This window comes from Silene latifolia, chromosome 1 (genome assembly GCF_048544455.1).
Source record: "Silene latifolia isolate original U9 population chromosome 1, ASM4854445v1, whole genome shotgun sequence".
Classification (NCBI taxonomy): domain Eukaryota; kingdom Viridiplantae; phylum Streptophyta; class Magnoliopsida; order Caryophyllales; family Caryophyllaceae; genus Silene; species Silene latifolia.
The window spans coordinates 74,228,573-74,248,678 of NC_133526.1; the positions used below are offsets into that span (position 1 = coordinate 74,228,573).

Sequence of the window (20,106 nt, forward strand, 5' to 3'; positions counted from 1 at the left end):
ACGAAAATTATTATTGTTAATCCATTGATTAATTATTATCCATGTTGCATACATTTATATTGTTAATGTATGAAAACCCCGATCCAGAGATTGGCAGGATATATGGGTGTTCGGAGTATATATATGGGTGTTCGGGTATATATGAGTGTTCGGAGTATATATGGGTGTTCGGAGTATATTTGGGTGTTCGGAGTTGTGAACGGGTTTTGAGCATTTGCATATTTGATTGTGTTATTCTTGTATTTATTCCTGTTGTTTAGATATTCCTATTCAACCATTTGGTTGACACTGTATTCGTTAAACACCTGTGATAAACCAATTATTGGGGAGCAGATTGATTACAAGTAATAGAGCTGGCTTAGTTGGGAGCAGAAGGGCATGAGGCACTGGCGTATACTTAACTGTCTAGATCACTTAGAATGGACATTCACTATTTATCATTCGTTTTATTTAGTTTCCGCTGCAGTTGTATTTTATTTAATTACAGTTAATTATTTTGGAGTAATGTAATAACTAATAAGGCTAGGTAACGTTATATTTAATTAAATTACTGTGGTTTCATTTACCTTTGTAATCACTACCTCGGGCAACTGAGATGGTAGCGCTTTCATTTATCTAGGAATGCCTAGTAAAGGCTCTTAAATAAATGGGGGTGTTACCAAGTGGTATCAGAGCCAGGTTTCTCAGGCTTAAAACAAATGAACCCAATGAATTTAGGATGTGTCTAATAAAATGGACCCGGGTAGAAATTGTTAGGAACCTCCTTAAGGCTTGGGATGAGAAATAGGAGCCCCCTCACCCCAAACTTCTAACCCTTTTAGTTTTAAACCGGTCACTTTGAGAGAAATTTAACGAGCTAGTGGGGTAATTAGAAAGTATTTTCTATCTTAAGGGCTAATTGTTTGTCTTAAGATAGAAATTGCTATCCTTGTTGCCGGACGCGGATTAAGGTAGGTAGTGTGTGACGATGTTTGGGCCTAGGGCCGTGTGATAGGGCGTAATTATTGAAAACATTTTGTAAATTGAATGATAATATGCATCAAGCGATGAATTGAATTATTGGATGAAATTATATATACTAGCATGAATATGTTAATGGCATGAATTAATAATTTACATGGATGGATGTTATACGAAATTGAAATATCATGTCTAGTGATATGCGGTTTATGTGATCCTGAAACCATGCTTAATTGTAGTAATGTAATGATAAAAGCGATAAAAAATTTTGTTTGACGCATTTGGGGTGATGGACGGCTAAGTCGTGGGTGATCTAGGTGGCGTGGCCGTGAGTGAGTCACGTGGTTGACTGGTCTTAGGCGTAATACTACGGTTTTCTATGTCTGTGGGTACTCTATCGAGTGGGACTTACTCTGTCGAGTAAGTATCTTTTTACGCAAAACAGTAGCTGACCTGATGGGTACTCGATCGAGTATGTGTGACACTCGATCGAGTAAGCGGCACTCGATCGAGTAAGTCACTTACTCGATCGAGTAATTGTGTATTACGGGTTGTTTAGTCAGGTTTTGTTAATAATGCGAGATTAATATAAAAGGGCTTCCGTCACTTTGCTTAATCACTTTTTAATCTTCAAAAACCTTTCAAAGAAAAGAAAAGAGTTACGTAGTTCGCATTCACCGCATTATTAGCAAATCCCAAGGCTAGGATCGTCGGATTGTCTTGTTCGTTATACCATTGTGATCGTCGTGTCAAGGGTAAGCTTCTTGTATAATTTTTATAACATTTCGTTGAGTTTGTTTAAACCCAAATTGGGTAAATTTGGGGGTTTTGGGTGTAATATGATGATTAGGTGGTAATTATGTGATTATGTGTTATGTGAGGAGGATTCGTAGAAGAAAGGTTTTGATTAACTGCTTGAGGGTCGTGTGATTGCTATTCCAGGTAGGGTTTCCCTACCTAGTATTTATTACGTGGTTTTGTTGGTGATTAACAGTTGTTGTTGTATATCATGTTGGTGTTGGATTTGGAATTGGTGATTGTTGATAGTATATTGTGATTGTCGTATAATTGTCTGTGGTTTGCGAGGTGCGTCCTCGAATGAGTGGAGTCACTTGCGGAAGTGACTTAATGCCCTTCATTCGCCTTTTGTGGAACCCGCCACAGAAGGGATGTGCACATTTAGGAACTTTGGTTTATCGCTCAGATGAGATGAGCGGGGCTTAGGTGGGAACGGTTGCGGTCCTCCACTGGTGGTGTTGAATACTTGTTGCGATGGGTATTCTGGCAGAACTACACACTTTAGTGTGTAGTCAGGTGTGTGGTGATATGATGGAGATTGGTTTGGCTGAATTGGATTATAGTATTGCTTTTATTGCAGCTGTGTTGTTTTGTGTAATCAGTACTGACCCCGTTTAATTGTTTTAAAAATTGTGGTGATCCATTCGGGGATGTGAGCAGTTATTGAGCAGGTATGAGTTGATGCGCATGGGATAGCTGGGTTGAGTCATCACGAGTTGTTTAGAAGTATTCCGCTGTGTCAAAACATTCTTTTACACTGTTTTAGTTGGTTTGATAGTTTGAGGAACATTTGTATTTTACTTTATCAGTTTTGAGATTTGAACTTGTATTGCTTTAAACTTATTTATTAAAGTATGTTTCTTTATGGTCTATTTGATATTTATTGCCTCGGGTAACCGAGATGGTAGCATTCCCATGCCTTAAGTGGTCCTGGTAAGGCACTTGGAGTATGGGGGTGTTACAAAGTGGTATCAGAGCGACGATTTTGGAACCTGTAACTAATGAACCCAATGAACTTAGGGAGTCAAAATAAAATGAACCCGAGTAGGAGTTGTTAGGAGTTAATGCAAAGACTTGAGAGACGTCCTAAAGTCGCGATCTCGCCCTACAACTTTGAACCGGTCACTATGGGGTGTGTGTCGGGATCGTTATGTGTTTGTCTTGTAAGTTGCATATCTATATAGAAATGTGATGTGTGAATTGGTGGATGAATGCATGTGGAGGGTAGGAGATGTTGTGGTGAAAGGTGATGATAATATGAGTATGTATATTGATTGAATAACATAATTGCATGATAGATGATTTATAACGTGGCTTGTTAGAAACATGTGAAGAAAGTTATCGTTTGTTGTGTATATAGATATCGTATATATGTTTGTCATTTTGCATATAAGTAGAGATGGTTGGAAGTGTTGAGTTGAGCATGCGGGTAGTATACAAGTCAGCATGACTCGATCGAGTGGGGGGGAATCGATCGAGTAGGAGAGTGGCTCGATCGAGTGGGTGTGACTTGATCGAGTGGGGTGTTTTTCGTTTCTGGGCAGTAGACTATTTTTGGGCACTCGATCGAGTAGGTTGGGGCACTCGATAAAGTAGGGTTAGCTCGATCGATTAAGGTTATAGCTCGATCGAGTACGTTTTTGGATGCTTTCTGGTCAGGTTCTGGAGTCGAGGCACTCGATCGAGTAAGTGGGCAACTCGATCGAGTGGCCTCAACTCGATCGAGTGGGTTGTGGTACTCGATTGAGTAGGTTCTGCACAGGTCGTATACGTGTTTGCGATATGGGATGTGTGTTTATGTTTACCTTTTCTTATATAGTTTCAAGATGCCGTCAAAGAGAAACGCGTTGTATGCCAGGGCTGAGAACATGAGCATTTATGAGATAGTTAAGATGTTGGAGCACCAAGATGCTCTCACTGATGCTCTAAAGAAGTTCGGAAAAGATAAAGAGGCGGTTGTGGATTTCGCCAAGATGAGGATTAATATAGCGAGGTTTAACCCAAAGGAGTACATGGGCACGGCTGCGCCAATTCTGCTTGATAATTAGCATAGAGAGATGGAGAACATACTTAATATGGTTCATTACCCAGAGGACTTTAGAGTGGAACAGGCTGCGTTCTACTTGAGGGATACGGCTGGAGAGTGGTGGGATAAGGTTAGAGAGAATGCTTTGGATCTATATGTGAAGCAGGGGATGTCTGTTATACCTTGGGGTGAGTTTAAGAGGGCTATGCGACACGAGTTTGTGCCGGAACATGTGCGTAGTAAGTTGAGAGAGGAGTTTGATGATTTCAAGATGACTTCTGATATGACATTGGCTGAGTATTATCACAAGTTCAACGAGAAGTCTAGGTATGCAGAGGATATGGGCCTGAACCAGGAGAACTTGGCGTTAAGGTTTGAGAAAGGTTTGACACCTAAGATTATGGAGAAGCTGCCGGTAGGAGTCCTTACTGATGTTAAGGGGGTACATGAGCGTGCCGAGAGAGCTGAGAGGTTAGTAGAGATGGCTAAGGAGAACAGGGAGAGAGCTTCTGAGAAGAGGAAGGCTGAGAGTGAGGGTGGTGGTTAGTCTAGTTACAAGAGGGGCGGCCATAACTAGCTGAGAGCTTACTCTTCGGGGTCGGGGTTCAGTGGTGGAGCTTTTTATGGACGTGGCCGTGGTGGTGGTAGCAGCAGCTGGGATTTATCTTGCTTTAACTGTGGCGGTGTGGGCCACAAGAGACATGAGTGTACTAGTGCTGTGGGCAAGGGTTTTCAGAGACAGTCGCAGGGGAGTTTCTCTCAGGGTCCATCTCAGAGCTATGCTAGTAACAGGCCGGCTGGGTCGTGGAATAATCAGGGTGGTCAGAACAACAATGGTGGGGCTAACCACAATGGCGGTAATTCATATCAGAGACCAGCGACGAACAACAACCAAGGGTCGGCTGCTAAGCCATCTACTTTTGCTAGTACTGTCCAGGGAGGTGGACAGAAGACCAGTCGTAAGCTGTTCATGATGGAGAAGAAAGTAGCTGAGGATGATGCTCACGTTATCACGGGTACTCACTAGTAGAAATAAGGCAATTGGCATCGGCACAGTGGCATCGGTTCTAATAATAACCGATGCCAAATTCAGATTATAGTCATATTGGCATCGGTTGTTACTAAATAACCGATGCCATTATTATTATTGGACGGCTAACATCGGTTATTGATAACAACCGATGCCAATTTATAACTAGGTTGGCATATATACACGGTTCACCTTCCCCTCATCTATTCACGATTACACGCCCAGTTTCCATGCCTCCCTCATTCCCCTTACAACCACCACTACAACAAGTCTTACTCCCTTCACCGCACGCTCGCCAACCTTGCTATTGCTGTCGCCGCTTCCATTTGACGATTTGACCATCGCTACCCAGTGCTCCTTATCAACTTACCGGTAAATTCCAAACCCTAATTTTCGTCCCCAATCCGAAGTCCTTATTAATTTTGTTTGTAATCTAAATTGATTTTTTCAGACCATGTAAGCTTGTTGGTAATGTTACTGTACACTAACCCCTTACTTCTGGTCATCCTATCTTTTTAGATTTTTGATTCATTTTTATAATTTGCAGGTGCCTTTTTTAATTTAGATTTGGCAAGTTACTTTTGTTTTTGTTTTTTTCCTCCGATTGAATTATGTAATTAGTAGGTTTTGTCATTCATGGTGGAATATTTGATGTAGTGCTTTGTGAATTACCAGTACATTGCAGATGCAAGGCGGCAGTTAAGGGTGAGTTTAGAGCTATTACTTGATTTCCCTAACACATTTCCGATCTTTGTTCACTCGAGTATGATTGAACTTTGGATCTTGGGCTAATTTAAATATGCAGTTACAATAGATTAGAGGTGAACCTCCGTCTCTTTTTCTTGGTCGTCTTTTTTGACATGTCATTCTTTATCACGCTGCCATGTTTATCCATTTACAGTGAGAAAATGTAAAGAAACGTAGTGCTGGAAGCTTGTTTGTGGAGTTTATGATCATGATCTACTTCAATGTATGTCGTGACTGTTGTAACTTGTAGGATGTGCTCTAACTTTCTTTTGCACTCTTCATCATCTGGCTTTGACCTTTCCGAATGGTGCCTGCTTTTCCTTTGTATAGGCAGATTTCTTCACTTGGAATCCAACTAAACTATTTGATGTCATTTTCGATTACACGTGAGTACCTCTTTGTCCATGAATAAGCTTCTTGTTTTCCACTGTGGGTAGTGTTAATGTGTTGGTGGTATGACTGTCCATGAATAATTGAACTATATCGTAGTAGCGAGTTAGGTATGTTTGATTGCTGGTATTGTTTGACTGGTAATCCTTTTACGGTTAGTGAACTAACTCAAAAATAGGAAGTAAATGACGGTTGAAATATTCTTAAAAGAACATCAGCTGTAAATCAAATGTGTACTACATCCAACAAGTCACAAAAAAGGACTTGTTGCGATTTAACAATCTGGAACGTTTTGGAATGAAGGCTCCTTCTTTTATTCTTAATACCTCATATCCTGATCGTACTTTGATTATCAACAATGTAAATGTCTCAGTTGGCCCTCAACCAAATTTCTCTGTAAGAATATATCAATCCTTCCTGTGTCAAACAATGTTATGATTAGCGAATTGTTACGAATAATATTTGATGATACTGCTATTAATATTTAACATCAATTTTTTTGTAAGCAAAGAGTGCAGAACTAGTGGCCGTCATTATTCACTACATGGGAATTAAAGGGACTATGAGTATTTGGAATCCAAGGGTAGAAAGATGGGATGAATACACTACTGCTCAGCTTTAGCTTCAGAGTGGTAGCACAACTGATCTTCAAAGTGTCCAAGCTGGATGGATTGTGACTTTGTTTATCTACCCGTCTAATTCTACACCACTGGAATGCAGCAGTTGTAGAGATCCTTAAACTAACTTATACGTTAATCAAAATTGGGTAATACTCCCTCCATCCCAATCATTTGTTTACCTTTAATTAAAATACTCTTCACGAAGAATATAAAAGGTAAAGAAATGATTGGGATGAAGAGAGTAATTCCTTTTAAGTTAAAAGTACTAATATCAAACATTTTACAAGAGACTAATTATCGCAATTATATCATTTTCCGACTCATTTCTTCCTGTTTTTCAGGTGAACAAAAAGTTATATGGTGATACAAGGACCAGATTCTTCACTTACTGGACTGTAAGACTTCTCTTGTAATGATCTACAGAAGTTAATAAGTTGATTTTTTCTTAAGCAAGGTCTAAATTATGTCGGTTATAAATATGTATCGTGAGAGAGTTTCGATTTTGAGGTGAATGCTCGGGACTATGGTATCGAGCCCACCGATACACGAGGACTGATAGATGGGTAAGGACTATGGACTATGTTCCTTGATTTGTATGTTCATCTAATTTATAACGTCAATTTCTTACTCCATTCATTTATTTAATACGGAGTACTGGATAGCTCACATTCAAAGCACAAAATGCATTTCCATTTTGAGGTGCTGTGTATTTCAGGTTCAATAAGTACACTGGAAATGCAATTTTTGTTTTTGTTATCATTGATCTTTAATTTTGGTTGTTTGCATTATCCTGGTCATTAAATTCAAAGATTTCTAAGTAAAAAAAATTACACGAGAAGCAAGAAACATGTTATTGATTTAAGTAGTTTTTTCCCTTTCAGTTTTTTCTTTCCGCTCTTCAATCTCAATGTACTTTTTATTATGGGTCATCTAGATTCCAGAAGTAGTCTCTTTGTGCTGTTGAAACCTGTGATTACATAATGGTAGTTTGGGTCCTGCAAAAATGTGTCCCCGAGTCTTTGATTTGGAGATTTTAAGGATCTGGCACTCGGATCCCTACCTATATCAGATCCTTGTACCGAGGTCGAGCATCACATGTTATAAGACTGTGTACACCTCACAACCTTGTTCCGCCAATTATGAGTGAACTTAAAGCATTTGGGTTTATATTATTGTTGTTGGTGATGACTGGAATGTATTTTTAATATGCAGCTCATTCAATCATGTGCCTCCAAATGAAACTGTTGTTGACCATTGGGACATGACCTTTTCATAAAAGAGCAGAACGATCTTCTAACTGATCTTAAAGACATCCCAAAAATCGATGAGTAAGTTTAAAGTTTTATCTCACACTAAGAATGATCCAACCAACAGTGCTGGTGCACGTTTGTTTAGTCTGTGCTAGTGCACGTTTGTTTAGCAAGTTTAGTTTGTTATATGTGTGTCTCTTTTACTTGATTATTCTCTAAAGTTGTGTGCATACCGTTAATATTCTTTAGGGAGGTGTCACAGAAGAAGAACAGATGCTGCAATACATGGGGCCGAACACACGCATGATAACATCACAAGCAAAGCAGCTTATTGAGGTCTATATATGAGTGAACGGTTGATCTAGATACTCGAATAGTTAAGGGTTTATATGTATGTGATTTTGTTGCGAGATACAATTCCTGAATGGCTGTATTTTATTTGGGTTTGTTGGTATTGAACTTATGAAATTTGGATTGCTCAATTTATAAATTGTCGAATTTTCTATAGCGTTTAGAAAATAAAATAATGCAGGTATGATTGTCGAATTTCTATACCCAATAACTTATTTATTGGCTAGGCACAATTTTTTTTTATTGTTGTAATTGTTGATTGGCATCGGTTCCTAAGTTACAACCGATGCCAATAATGCAAAAATTGGCATCGGTTAGAACCGATGCCAATTGAATAACAACCGATGCCAATATGTGTAAATTGGCATCGGTTCATGAACCGATGCCAATTCAAAAAAATGACATTGGCATCGCCCGCATTGGCATCGGTTGGGAACCGATGCCAATTGCATTAATTGTACTAATGACTTTTCTTGTTAATGGAGTCTTTACCTTTGTTTTGTTTGATTCGGGGGCATCACAGTCTTTTGTATCATCGAGTTATGTTAAGCTTTTGGGTTTTAGAGAGTATGAGTCTTTAAAAGAGGAAGTTTTTATACCGTCGGGTGAGTCTGTATCTTGTGGGAGGTTGTATAAGGGTGTGTCTATTATAGTTGGGCAGGTTGACCTACCAGTGGACTTGTTAGAGTTTCTTTTGGATGGTTTTGAGATGATAGTTGGTACGGACTGGTTGGGTAAGTACAAGGCTAGAATAGAATGTCACTAAAAGAGAGTCTCTTTGAGAGGCCTCAAGAGAGTTAATGTGTCTTATCGTGGGTTTGTTGTCAAACCCAAAGTCAAGTTGATTGCAGCAGTGACCTTGAAGTCTTATCTGAGGAAGGGGTGTCCGTTGATCTTGTGCCATGTGAGGACCATAGTATGGTGAGTTCGACAGTCGATCAGATATCAGTGGTGGGAGAGTTTCCAGATGTCTTTCCGGAGGAGATACCAGGTTTACCACCAAAGAGGGAGATCGATTTCAGTGTTGAGTTGAAACCAGGGACGGACCAATCTCTAAGGCCCCGTACCGTATGGGTCCTAAGGAGTTGGAGGAGCTGAAGAAATAGCTAGATGATTTGATTGATAAGGTGTACATTAGACCTAGTGTATCACCGTGGGGAGCACCAGTGTTATTTGGGAAAAAGAAATATGGGAGTTTGAGGCTATGCATTGACTACAGAGAGCTGAACATGGTTACCGTGAAGAACAGGTATCCTTTGCCAAGAATAGATGATTTGTTTGATCAGTTGAATGGGGCACCAGTCTTTTCTAAGATTGATTTGAGATCGAGTTATCATCAGGTAAATATTCGGGAGGAGGATATACTAAAGACAACTTTTACATCGAGGTATGGTCACTATGAGTATGTTGTGATGTTGTTTGGGTTATCTAATGCACCTGTAGTGTTTATGGATTTGATGAACCAGGTTTTCAGTCAGTTTTTGGATCGGTTTGTTGTGCTCTTTATCGATGATATCTTAGTCTATTCTAAGACTAAGGAGGAGCATGAGGAGCATTTGAGGTTAGTATTGCAGACTTTGCGAGATAATCAGTTGTATACAAAGTTGTCTAAGTGTGAGTTTTGGCTCGAGGAAGTTGCTTTTCTGGGGCATGTGATTTCAAAGAAGGGTGTAGCTGTAGATCCGGCAAAGATAGAGGCAGTTACTCGGTGGGAAGCACCGAAGAATGTAGCAGAGATCAGGAGTTTCTTGGGTTTCGCAGGGTACTATCGTTGGTTTGTGAAAGATTTTTCCAAGATAGCCAGACCTATGACGGCGTTGATGAGGAAAGAGAACAGGTTTCGTTGGGATGAAAGTTGTAAGACGGCGTTCCAAACATTAAAGGAGCGTTTGACCACAACTCCAGTCTTAGCATTACCTGAAGGGTGTGAGAACTTTGAAGTGTATACAGATGCTTCAAAGAACGGTTTGGGATGTGTGTTGATGCAGAACGGGAAAGTAATTTCTTATGCTTCTAGGCAATTGAAGCCTTATGAGGAGAACTACCCGACACATGATCTGGAGTTGGGTGCAGTTGTGTTTGCTCTCAAGATTTGGAGGCACTATCTTTATGGGGCGACCTTTAAGGTGTTTTTAGATGACAAGAGTCTCAAGTATATCTTCACTCAAAAGGAGTTCAACATGAGACAGAGGAGGTGGATGGAGCTGATTAGGGATTATGATATAGATATTATATACCATGAAAGGAAATGTGGTTGCAGATGCGTTGAGCAGGAAGAGTGTGCATTCTCTTTGCACAGCTATGTCTTTGATGAGGTTGAGAGACGGGGTGGGGAAGATGGGATACATGTGATACAGAAAGGAGATGCTAGAGGGGACTTGACGGTGGAGCCAGATCTTTATGATGATATTCGGAGGAAACAGGCTTTGGATCCTAAGATCGAGGAGTGGAGAGCTGGAGTAGAGAAAGAGACAGTGTCTAGATTCTCTATTCATACAGATGGCAGTGTGAGATTTGATGGGAGGTGGTGGGTTCCTAGTGATGAGGAGTTGGAAAAGATGATCATGACAGAGGCTCATTGCACACCGTATTCGGTACATCCAGGCGGTGACAAGTTATATAAAGATTTGAAGAAGACTTTCTGGTGGTCTGGGATGAAGAAGGAAACAACTGAGTTTGTGGCTCGTTATTTGACTTGTCAGAGGGTTATGGGAGAGCAGCGACGACCACAAGGTAAAATTCAGTCTCTTGAGGTACCTAAATGGAAATGGGAGTCTATCTCTATGGATTTTATAGTGGGTTTGCCGAGGAGTCAAGAGGGTAACAACATGATATGGGTAATAGTTGATCGTTTGACTAAGTCGGCTCACTTTATGCTGATGAAAGATACTTGGACCAAGATACAGTTAGCTTTGGCTTATAGAAATCATGTGGTTCCTTTGCATGGGGTGCCTAAGGATATAGTTTCAGATAGAGATGCGAGGTTCGTATCACAATTTTGGAAAGAGTTGTAGGAGTTGATGGGAACTACTTTGAAGATGAGTACTGCATTGTATCCTGCGACAGATGGACAGACAGAGAGGACCATCAAGATACTGGAGGATATGTTACGAGCTTGTATTATGGATTTTGGTGGTAGCTGGGAGGAGAGATTGGATCTGATTGAGTTTTCTTATAACAACAGTTATCACATGAGTAATGGCATGGCACCATTTGAGGCTTTTATGGGAGGAGGTGTAGGAGTCCGATTTGCTGGGATGATAGAGCTGAGGCAGTGGTTTTAGGACCATAGATGGTACAGGAGATGGTAGAACAGGTTAAGCTGATCAGACAAAAGATGAAAGCGGCCCAGGATCGACAAAAGAGTTATGCAGATTTACATCGTCGTTGTGGACGCGGGCCCACGGGGGCGAAAAGCGAGCAAGCTTTTCTTGTGAATTTGTGGAATCGCCACCAATTTATTGTGGAAAATTGGAAACCGTTCGAATACCTCGTGCCATGTCAAGACACAAAGTAGTGACATGAACACCAAGAACTCATTACCCTTAGCATTCTATGTCTAGAATGACTCTCGTGGATGCCAATGAACACGGATGTTCACAGAGATCTGGAGTAAGGGGTGAGGGTACGTATTAGGAAGCTCTTTTGATCGAACACCTAATCCCGTCCACCTCGATAGCGGCCTCTACAAATGATTAGATAAATTGTCTATACTCGATATGTTCTCGATTTATATGCATGCAATGCGACATTCATTAGATTAATCCTAGCATGTGAGAATTAATACTAAGTCGGTTATCACGTAATTTAACATGCAATTGAGTCGAAGTAGGAATTTAAGATCGATTACATGTGAGAGCATACAAGCAATACGATAAAAGAAATAAAATAAAAATACAATAAAAAAACTACAATAATTACATTGAATTAATTGATTTATGTCGAAAATACATTTAAAACGGATAATTTTAGAAAAGAAAGAATAAATAAATAAATAAACAAAAATTAGGTGATAATACGATTAATAGTAAATTAAATACGTAAACTAATAAACTAGGTCAAGGCAGAAATGGGAGTTCAGAGACAGTACTCAACCAGGAACAGGCGCAGCAGAGCTGCGTCCTTTGGAAGAGGCGCAGCAGACGTTGCGTCTGTTCCTGAGCTCAGTTCTGGTTGTGAAGCCGGAATTGCAAATCGTTAATATTCATTGGTGATTTTATTGCTTGATTATATTATTTGACTCGGATGGAAGTGCTTAACAGATTATTTACATGTGATTGAGGTCATAAAAACGATAAAACATGGATAAAAACTAATTCGGATGAATTATTAGTAATTACAAGATTGATAAGGTTAATTACAAATACAAATTAAACTAACTAAGACAAATTAATTAGGTTATTAATGACGAATTAATGATGGCAACGACAAATAATGAATGAAAATATATCAAAGATGAATTCCAGAGACTCAATATGGATGAATCGAACCTCTAAAAACCCGAATTGATTTAAATGACGAAAACCCGCAAATATGGATTACAAGGGATTTAAGTCGGGATGTTAATGATGATAAGTTATTAATGAATTGCAGGTTAAAATTATCATATTAGAATTATTGTGTTGAAAGAAACATGAACAATTGAAAGCAAAATAAAACATACAGACGAATCAAAAGACGAAGGAAGAAGAAAGGAAGCAGGAACTGCGGCAGCCTCAGGAAGAGGCGCAGCAGGTGCTGCGTCCTTTGTCGACGTTTGTCTCCTGATAATCCGTAAAAAGGGTTTCAAATAAGGTTTTACAAATCGGTTTTAAACGTATTTTCGACGTAAATCTTACAATAGTGATTACAAAAATAAAGAACAATAATTAAAAGAGAAGGATTTACACCCTCAGACTTACATGTTTGACGAAACGAGATGAACTAAGTTAACGTTTAGTGATGCTCGACTCTAATGTACGACGAAAGTGCCCTCTTAGAGGAATAAAACAGATTGATTAAGTTGATTGATTGTGGAGTTGGTCAAATTGGTCGGTCATGCAAAACGAGGCTGGTACTCAGAAAGATCCGAGCTTACGTGGTCGAAAGTTCAAGCACGTAGACGCCAAAAAGTAAGAACGTGGTCTAGAATGCAAAGGGAGAAGAGAAGGGCGGACACTCGCGGGAGAAATATGTGAGACCGAAGGTCTCTATTTATACTAATCACACGACGGAAATTAGGGTTTTCGGAGAACCTTTGGAAGTGAATCTCGAAAAGATACGAAAAATACGCAGAAAAGGACTGAGGAAGAGGCGCAGCAAGCACTGCGTCTCTTGGAAGAGGCGCAGCAAGCACTGCATCTCTTGGAAGAGGCGCAGCACCTGCTGCGTCTTTTCCTCAGTGGTTTCCTTCTGCGGAAGAAAGATTTCCGTGTTTCTATTATGGAATAGCGGATTAATCTTATTTCCTTAATATTTTATATGATAATTTCGGGATATATTTTACCAAAGATTAAGAGATTGGAAAAATATGGAATAGAAATATCCGGAACATTCCAGAACATTCTGACTCGGCATTTTAAACGGTTATTAGAAAATGAAGACAGTTTTTGACCCGGTCTCCAAATGTACTCTAATTACTGCCAAAACGACCGTATCGGCGCGTAGATGACGACTATGAGGTAGACACAAGTGTTTGAGTGATCACTTGACGATAAACTTACGAACTGTCACAAATCGTTCCGTGTACCAAACATGCGGCCCAATCATCACCGGGTGGTTTGCGAGAGGTGCAGAAATGAGGTATCTACAGAGCCCCCACTTTGACTGAGGCTTGGACAAGGCGAAAGTCAAAGTATAGCCATCAGGTCAATCGAAGATTATAACCTGACGACTATGGCGATGCGAGGTGGTTCAAGGGGTCTGAACCAAGGACCTGTCGTCGGGAACATTTTAGAGTCTATCGACTTCCGGGGAGGGTCGTTTAAAGTCCATTAGACTACGTAAAGAGGCTCGCTAGCCATGAGAAGAGACCATACCTAAAATTCCTTGAAACTCCAAGGGGAAATAAAACGCGATATTGGAAGAGGTAGCAGGACGTAGGCAGGAACTGCTAGGAGAAATCTGCTTGGGTCGGCTTTCAAACAAACTTCAGAAGAGCTTGGGGTCGATGTTGATCTCCACATGTTGAGAGCGATAAATGTCTGTCCGTATACTCTCATCGGGGAACATAATCGGGAACTGATCTCCATGTCTCGAGAAGGACGATTGGTTGTCCGTGTACCCTCGCTGTGGGAACAGAACCGAGAAATGATCTCCATGTCTCGAGAGGGACGATTGGCTGTCCGTGTACTCTCGCTGGGGGAACAGAATAAAGGTGTGTCGAAACACCTGTCAGAAAATATCCGCTCGTTGTGGCAAGCAAAGTCTTGGTAAAAAAATATATATTACGATAGTTTGCAGTTGGCTTGGAAATGCGGGTCTGGGCGAAGAACAAATGTCAAATGGACCAAATATACGATGTGTGGTATCAAGGAAGAGGCGCACCAAAGATGTCCCCACAAATAACGAACTTATAACGAATCTTCAAAAATTCATTTGGTGGGAAAATGAGGAAGAGGCGCAGGAAGAGCTGCGTCTCTTAGAAGAGGCATAGCACCTACTGTGTCTTTTTCTGAGTGCGGTTTTCCTGAGTAAAAACTCGATGAAATACGGAATTCATTTCATAATTTCGAAATATAAAATCTCAATTACTCTCTCAAATTCCAACCATTTCTCGCCAAAATTTGATCAAAAGCTTGCATTTGCCATGACTAATCGAGGTATGTGTATTATCTTAGCATTAATCTTCCGTATTTGATCAAATTGGATCGACAAATCAGGGTTTTCAACCCTAAAAATGTCGAAAATTTGGGGCTTTTCTCCCAAATGATTTTGCCTTGTAAAATTGACCTTGTAAATGGATAATTGGTAGTATAAGGATCGTAACCATGTATTTATTTCGAATTTTCGTTGAGTTTTGAGCATTTGAGTGAAATTGAGACGGTCTCACAGCTAAACCGTATGTTGCTTCGAAAAATGCCTTAGGATTGCCCATTTGCGATGAAACTTGGTATTTGGAATCCTCATATGATGGGTAAACTTCCTACCATTTCGGAATTTTGATTTGTGACAGCTTTTTCAGGATACTTTTCTAGGGCATAATCGTCGTTATAACGAAATGTTGTCGAAATTTCGACTCGAACCCATGACTAGGCTTCAACTTAGGCTTAACTTGACCCAAATTACCACCTGAGCGGATGGGTTTGTGGGAAAATTGGCCAAAGATGGCGAGAAAAGAGCGATTTCAGAGCTTCAAAAACTCGAAAATCCCCTAATTAAGGCTTGTCGTCACTTGACGCGGCCTAAATTCAATTTAATTTTGCAGGTGATGAGGCTTCTACATCAGGGAGGGGTCCCATGGACGTGGACACAGCTCTTGACCCTTCTCGTACACTTGAGGAGGCGTTTAAGCAGGCTTTCACTGCTGTAGTGGCAGCTGCTGAGGACGAGGTCGTCGAGGAGGAGGTTGTTGAGGAGGAGAAGGCCCCGAGGCGGGCCAACTTCGGACGAGGTGGTCATTAGCTGAGGGGAGCACCAGACTGGGCTGAGAGCTGGGACAGCAGACACCTCATCTGGGCTGGGAGGGTCAGCTGTCCTACAGGACGGTGAAGAGCTTGGTAACTTGAACTCATCACTCTTTCATTCATCTTCTTTCATTTCAATTTAAAATTCCTTTTTCCTTTTATTCGAGCTAAAGATAGCTCTTGTTTCGAATCAAAATAGGAGGTCGGGAACATCAGATCGTTCTCGGGTTACACGACGATGATGGGGGCCTACAACGGACTGTCAGCAGAGGAGCGGGCCATCATCGAGCGAGGAGCGTTTTGTGCCTTGGTACAGGCTTGGAGAGACATCACGAGGAGGAAGATTCGGGCTAACTTTAGCCTGGTTCGAGCCTTCCTGGATCGGTTCTGGGACACAGCCTCTACCTTTCACATGCCTTTCGGTGAGGTTGGGGTCACGTTGGAGGACTACGGCATGATTTCTGGCTTGCCGTGTGGGACTGAGGCAGTGGTGTGGCCGGAGACAGCCATGAGGGTAGACTCGGCTGAGGCTAGGAGATTGATTATCTGGAACTTGATGCCGAAGGCTGCTACGGTTCTCAGGTTGTTGCCTAGTTCCTATATTCGGGATTACTTTGATGGGAAGAGGCCGGCGATGGTGGTGATCGATGGGAGGGAGATAGCTCCTCCTGCTTACACTTCAGAGCAGAGAGTCCGTTTGTGGCTCTGGTGGTTCTTGTCTTCGATCTACCTCGGAGGCAAGGGAGAGAGGCTGTCAACAAAGCTTCTTCCCTTTCTTTCTGACCTGGGTGACCTAGGCCGTTAGGACTGGGTCACTGCTGGCTTTGCGGTCCTCATTCGCTATATGAGGGCCATGGTTCGTCCGGAGTTGATAGAGAAGGGGACTTCTCCTGCCACTGTTGGCCCTGGACTGTTGCTGGAGGTATGAACCTCCATTACTTTTCATGAAAGATCATTTCTTTATCGAATCACGAACGATCGTTATTGACTATCTTGTTTTATAGGCGTGGGTGTACTCCTACTTTCCGAGTCTCCCGCCCAAGAAGACGGAGCCAGGGGAGAGAGCTTATCCCGTCGTGAGGGATTGGGTGATGTGTTGCATGAAGAGCCAGCGTTCCTTCCACGACGCCTGTCGACGGGATGTGAACGCTCTACAGCTGGACGGCGTGAGTATCTTCAAGCCACTTTTCTTTGTTCACTTTTTCATTGCTCTCTTTCGGAATCGATCATATGAATGACCTCTTGTTTTCTTTTCATAGTGGGTGCCCAGGCCTTGGGTGGACTACGCTGACGCTCCTCCTTTTGTGGCTGAGGTCCTTCGACCTAGGAGCTCGAGCCGATTGCTTTTGAGGACGTTGATGGGTCCTGTGTGGTACTTGCGCGAGCGCTTGGCTCGTCAGTGCTCCCTAGATGTCTTGACAGTTCCCATCGATCCTCCTTGGACGATGTTCAGGGAGCCTTCCGATGCTGAGAGGGAGGCTGACTTAGCTGGCGTCGGTGGCGACGCCCTTCTTCTTCCTGGCGAGGACTACTCGGCGTTCCTCTACGGGAGGTTGGCGTACTGGCCAGTCGTGGTAAGTGCTTTATTCTTTTTCGATTGACATGAAAACATGATGAATGATCATCAATTAATGAAAACCATTTGAATTTTGCAGGAGGTTGAGGTGGCGGGCATCGAGACCCCAGCGTACCCCGAGACCCTCGAGTACACTGATGCGACGGGGATGACGACGATCTCCGAGCTTTGCGACTTTGACGCGGCGGTGAGAGATGCGGGTCTAGACGAGTGGCAGCATCTGATTCGGAGGGTATGCTCCCCAATTTAATCAACTTTCGTATAAGAATACACTTGTTTAAACTTATCAAATTATTGAGGATCCTTGAAATGTAGGTTGCGCCATCCCGTTTCGTGGCTTTGTGGAGGGTAGCCAACCGGCTACGGGCTACTACCATCGAGGCACTTGCTGGCGGTCGAGGACGTCAGGTATGAGCCTTCCGTTTAATTCATTTTTGAATTTCCTAACTTCCTTTATTGCTTGAAACGATTGACATGAGCCAATTCTTGTCGTTTGCAGAGGGAGCGTGACTTGGAGCGAGAGCTTGCCCAGTGCCGGGAGGAGACAGCTCGCCTGCTGAGGGAGCTAGAGGTCCGCCACCCCGAGATTTCTGTTCTCGAGGTGAGAGTTGCTGAGCTAGGCGGCGACCAGCTGTAGTTTGTTGCTCTTTGTCGCTTTTGTTGTTGGCCGTATTTCACAGACTTTTGTACATTTTGGAACCTTCATTTTGCACTTTATACACTTTGTTTCGGGCTCGAGCCCCCAGTTTTGTGTACATATACCTTTTTGGTTGTATATATGATGGCCTGAGTGCCTTTGCTGCTGGGTTGCTTTGTTTGTACCTGCAGGTTAGCTTTTGAACAGGTTTGGTAGATGACGGTTTACGCCGTCATGCTGCCGAAATGTACATAGAAATTGCACATAAAAGACATATTTGTACACATGGCCTAAATTAGCGCAAGACAAAGACTCGAAAATGCAAAAAATTTTACTGAAAATGACCGGACGGTGGGGAGGGTTACCCCCTAAAAAAAGAAAAAATAGAAACATATAAGTTTGAAATGTGAAATGGAATGGGAGTGAAATAATTCCCCCAAAAAGAAAATTAAAATAAAATGTGTAAGTTTGAAAATGAATATCTAAATTGGTGAAATGATTCTCCAAAAAAGAAAATTAAAAAGAAATGTATAAGTGTGCAAAAATGCCGATATTGCCTCGAAATGCGTGCCCGTGGAATTTAGGAAACGCGCAACATGGTAATTTGAAGGATTTTCCAAAAATAATAGCCCTTATGAATAGAAAATTATTCTTGGGGGAATTAGGAAAGATGCAACGTGGAAAATCACAGAAAGAAGGCTTAGGAAGAGGCGCAGCAGAAGCTGCGTCCCTTTGAAGAGGCGCAGCAGGTGCTGCGCCTGTTCCCCAGTGTGTCTGTCCTGACGGATTTTAGGAAACAGCTTTTATTATAAATATAGACGTCGAGGGAGGTTTTATTCACATAATTCTTCCGTCTTTCTCTCGTCTTATTACATAAAAGCTCTCTAATTAAGCATACATCATGAATACTCTTGAAATCCGTCTGAAAGAGTGGACAAATGAGTTCTCTAATGTGCAGAAACACGATATGGGCGCCTATAATTTTGGATCGATCTTGAGTTTCAAGCTGGTCAAGGTAGTCAAACCGTTTCTAGATGCTTGTCTTGATTATTGGGACCCGAATTATCACGTATTCGCCTTTCCTGGAGGCGATATTTGCCCATTTTCCGAAGAAATTGCTGCAATCGTTGGTTGGGACCCGAAGCATTTGCCTGCTATACCCTCTACTTCTCAAGGGTATATGAATAAGTTTAGAGATTTGCTTGGGTTGACAAGAGCTGAGGTTGACCATCTTGTGACCTCAAAAGGAGTGCGAATGTTGGACTTCATCGATCGATTCATAAACAGGGCAGATCCTACCATTTCCTATGTTGCAAGGCGAAGGGCATTCGGATTTTGCCTTCTGCATGTATATGTCCTTCAAGGCATGTTTATGAGGATTTGAGAGGTGACCCTCGTTACTTGAGCTTAATTGAGCAAATGGAGCTGCGTAGGAGCCCAGCTTGCCTGTGTTTAGGAGAGATCCTGTTAGGGTTAGATAACAGGAAAGCCAACCGTGACCTTTCTTATTTGGGAAGTCCCATCATATTGCAGGTAACAGAACGAAGCTTTTTTTATTTCCCTTTTTTTTGTTTTTTTCGATTTTTTTTTAATACCTGCGTTTTGGTAGGTCTGGCTTATGGAACGTCTTCGATTGATCGAGCCCCCAGTTAATGTTCCTGCTTATCATGCTCGCTCAATTGCAATGAGGACTAGACTTTACATGGTGGACTTTACTCGAATCTGCAACTATTGGGAGAACAAACTGAAGAGTGATGATGGTCCACTGATTAGATGGATCGTACCATGGTGGCATCTCAAATATGTCACTGGAGTATCGTCCTTGGATCCTACCCGATCGGTACGCATTCCTGGCTTGGAGTTTATGATATGCATCTTCCCAAAGAGGCTGGTGAGGCAGGTTGGATTCAAGCAGATGATTTCGAAGCTTGATACCGACCCGCAGACCGCTATGGCCCTTACCAGTGAGAGCCGAAGAGAATGGGCCATCAAATGGGCTCAAAGAAATGTGTGGTTCTTAAATTCTTCTGTTAGCGCTCTATGGGTGTCTGATTCCTATATGCGGTGGAGGATAGCTACTACTCCGGAGGAGCGCGAGAGATTGAGGAAGCGCGAGC

At 41.8% G+C, this 20,106-nt stretch overlaps 1 protein-coding gene across 1 annotated transcript; it reads left to right on the forward strand.

The window, feature by feature from the left end:
- The first annotated feature begins 15,322 nt into the window (after nucleotides 1–15,322).
- On the forward strand, nucleotides 15,323–18,157 carry LOC141593395 (uncharacterized). The gene is made up of 6 exons (XM_074414152.1): nucleotides 15,323–15,869; nucleotides 15,976–16,942; nucleotides 17,036–17,350; nucleotides 17,432–17,584; nucleotides 17,668–17,760; nucleotides 17,852–18,157. The coding sequence occupies exons 2-6, from the start codon at nucleotides 16,868–16,870 to the stop codon at nucleotides 17,987–17,989; spliced, it is 774 nt and encodes a 257-aa protein (XP_074270253.1). The 5' UTR covers nucleotides 15,323–15,869; nucleotides 15,976–16,867; the 3' UTR covers nucleotides 17,990–18,157.
- The last annotated feature ends 1,949 nt before the right edge of the window (nucleotides 18,158–20,106 follow it).

What these genes read in the sequence shown, in the direction of transcription:
- LOC141593395 (XM_074414152.1), top strand. Translation starts at nt 16,868, where the DNA reads ATGTGTTGCATGAAGAGCCAGCGTTCCTTCCACGACGCCTGTCGACGG. An exon ending in TGGCGTACTGGCCAGTCGTG is followed by an intron (nt 17,351 to 17,431) that starts GTAAGTGCTTTA and finishes TGAATTTTGCAG; the next exon opens with GAGGTTGAGGTGGCGGGCAT. An exon ending in GGCAGCATCTGATTCGGAGG is followed by an intron (nt 17,585 to 17,667) that starts GTATGCTCCCCA and finishes CTTGAAATGTAG; the next exon opens with GTTGCGCCATCCCGTTTCGT.